This window comes from Haliotis rubra, unplaced genomic scaffold (genome assembly GCF_003918875.1).
Source record: "Haliotis rubra isolate DU_JTF1 unplaced genomic scaffold, ASM391887v1 Scf2133, whole genome shotgun sequence".
Taxonomy (NCBI): domain Eukaryota; kingdom Metazoa; phylum Mollusca; class Gastropoda; order Lepetellida; family Haliotidae; genus Haliotis; species Haliotis rubra.
The window spans coordinates 26,981-29,631 of record NW_025766152.1 but is presented as its reverse complement, the minus strand read 5'-3'; the positions used below and the strand labels follow the sequence as shown (position 1 = coordinate 29,631).

The window sequence follows — 2,651 nt, the reverse complement described above, 5'->3', positions numbered from 1 at the left end:
CGGGGTTCGGTTTCCCACATGGGTACAATGTGTGAAGCCCATATATGGTGTCCCCCGCCGTGATATTGCTGGAATTTTGTCCCCAAACAAGTATCCACATGGTTCAGTATTTCACATCAGGTTGTACCTTAACCACCAACATCAAACTATAGTTCCATCGTATCATTCTTCCCGACAAATATCCCCTTAGTAGGTAGATAGTAGTCAAACTAGGGGAAATATTCATCCATGACAGATGACTCAAAACACAACTACCATTGTTAAATTATTTTTTCACATTTTCTGTCCCATGATACCTTGACACGACCACCTAGGAGTATAACAGCCATGGATGTAGCAGCTAGCGTGGGTCTGCACGATCAACAAGGTTAGTGTCACTAAGGGCATTGCTGTGTTTGTTCCGGACCTTAGACTTACATCCCTGGCATGGGTATTGAAGACGCTCGTCACTGCGTGGTGGCCTTTCTGCTTCGCTATCATATCCGCCGTTAGGCCATGATGGTTTGTGGCGTTGATGTCCACCACGTTCTTGGAGATGATGTGTCTCACCATATCGGCGTCACCCATGACACTGGCGACATGGAGAACGTTGTCGCCATCATCATCCACTAGAGTGACATCAGCTCCTTTCCTTACCAAGAAGTCAAAGACACCCGTCTGTCCCCTCTCTGCTGCCCACATCAGGGAGGTCCTCCCACTGTGTCCTCTACTGTTGATGTGAGTCATGCGATTCACCAAGACAACGTTTATGATCGTCACATTATCACCGCTGCATGACACGTGTAGGATGTTGTTCCCGTCATCATCTCTCAGGGTTACATCTGCGCCGTGTTGTACAAGCAGTTCAAACACATCACTGTTCCCAAACTCTGCTGCCAACATCACCGGAGTCCTCCCGTATTTTCCTCTACCGTTAATGTCAACAGCATGTTTCAGGAGGATGAAGTTGACTATGCTGGCACTCCCGTGGATGCATGCTACATGCAGGACGTTGTTGCCATCTTCATTCACGAGGGACAGATCAGCCTGGTTCTTTGCAAGTAGCTCAAACACTGCCCTGTGTCCTCTGCCGGCTGCTGTCATGATGGGGGTGTTACAATAGCAACCTCTGCTGTTGATGTGAATGATATCGAGTGAGAGGAGACACTTGACCATCTTCACACTTCCTCCACAAGCAACGTGCAGGATGCTGTCTCCATTGTCATCAACCATCATCAGGTCGCCTCCTCTACACACAAGGAAATAGAACAGTTCTATATGGCCAAACTCTGCTGCCAGCATCACAGGTGTTCTCCCGTACTTTCCTTTGCTGTTGATGTTGGAAACGTTCATCTGCAGTATGTGCTTCACCATTTCTACATCTCCCCCAACGCAGGCCACATGAAGAACGTCGTCATCTTCAGTATCTTTAAGTGACAGATCCCCTCCCTCACACACAAGAAAGTCAAGCACTTGTCGATGTCCTTTTTCTGCTGCTACCATGACTGGCGTCCTGCCAAACCTCCCTCGACTGTTGATGTCAAAGTGTCCCAGTGAGAGGACGAAGGTCACCATGTCCACCCTCCCACCACTACACGCAATGTGGAGGATGCTATCACCATAGTCGTCAAGGACCGTTACATCGCATCCTTTACTCAAAAGCAGCTTGACCACTTCCGTGTGACCATTTTCTGCTGCGGACATGATCGGAGTGCGCCCATCTCTACCTCTGCTCTTGATGACATCAGTGTTGTCACAGAGGAGATAATTCACCATCTCCGTGCTGCCCCCAAGACAGGCAATATGTATGAAATTGTTACCACACGAATCGCCAAGATTCAGATTACAGTTTCTACTGACAATCAAGTTAAACACATTTCTATGTCCTTCCTCTGCAGCCAGCATTGCTGGTGTACGTCCAGACTTGCCTCTGCTGTTGATGTCAAATATAAACCCCGAGAGGACGTACACCACCATGTGCAGGTGGCCTCCGATGCAGGACACGTGCAGAATGTTGTTCCCATCATCGTCTGTATGAAACATATTGGCGCCTTCACATAGAAGAAGGTTAAAGAGTTCCTTTTTTGCCATATTGTGCAGCCACCATCAGTGGTGTCCTCCCCTTTCGTCCTCGGCTGTTGATGCCAACGATGTGTTTTGAGAGAATGTTCTTCACCATGGGTGCGTTGCCTCTTATACAGGCAACATGGATAATGTTGTCGCTTTCATTATCCAAGAGGGATATATCACCACCTTTGCCTACAAGGAGATTTAATACCCTCTTATGGCCACCCCATGCTGCCTTCATCACCGGCGTTCTGCCATAGTTCCCCCCGACTGTTGATGTCCACAATGTGTTCATGTAGGATATATCTCACAATGTCCAAATAGCCTCCCAAACAGGCATGGTGAAGAATATTGTCTCCATCATCGCTCACTTGTGTCAGATCACATCCTGTGTTGACGAGTAGGTCAAATATGTTCTTAAATCCTTTTCGTGCCGCCAACATTACTGGAGTTCTCCCGTTCATGCCACTGCTGTTGATGTCAACAATGGCGATTTTCAGAACATACCTGACCATTTCTAAGTCACCCCCGAGGCAGGCAGCGTGAAGCAGGTTGTTGCCGTCATCATCCACGTGTAGCAGATCAGCTCCTTTCCTCACCAACAG

At 48.1% G+C, this 2,651-nt stretch overlaps 1 protein-coding gene across 1 annotated transcript; it reads right to left on the bottom strand.

Annotated features, from left to right (window-relative positions):
* Positions 1–273: 273 nt before the first annotated feature.
* On the bottom strand, positions 274–2,070 carry LOC124276815 (ankyrin repeat domain-containing protein 50-like). The gene has a single exon (XM_046712467.1). It carries the CDS (start codon positions 2,068–2,070, stop codon positions 274–276), a length of 1,797 nt encoding a protein of 598 aa, XP_046568423.1.
* Positions 2,071–2,651: the final 581 nt, after the last annotated feature.

Bases quoted from the DNA above. Each gene is read 5' to 3' on its own strand.
- LOC124276815 (XM_046712467.1), bottom strand. From the start codon at position 2,070: ATGGCAAAAAAGGAACTCTTTAACCTTCTTCTATGTGAAGGCGCCAAT.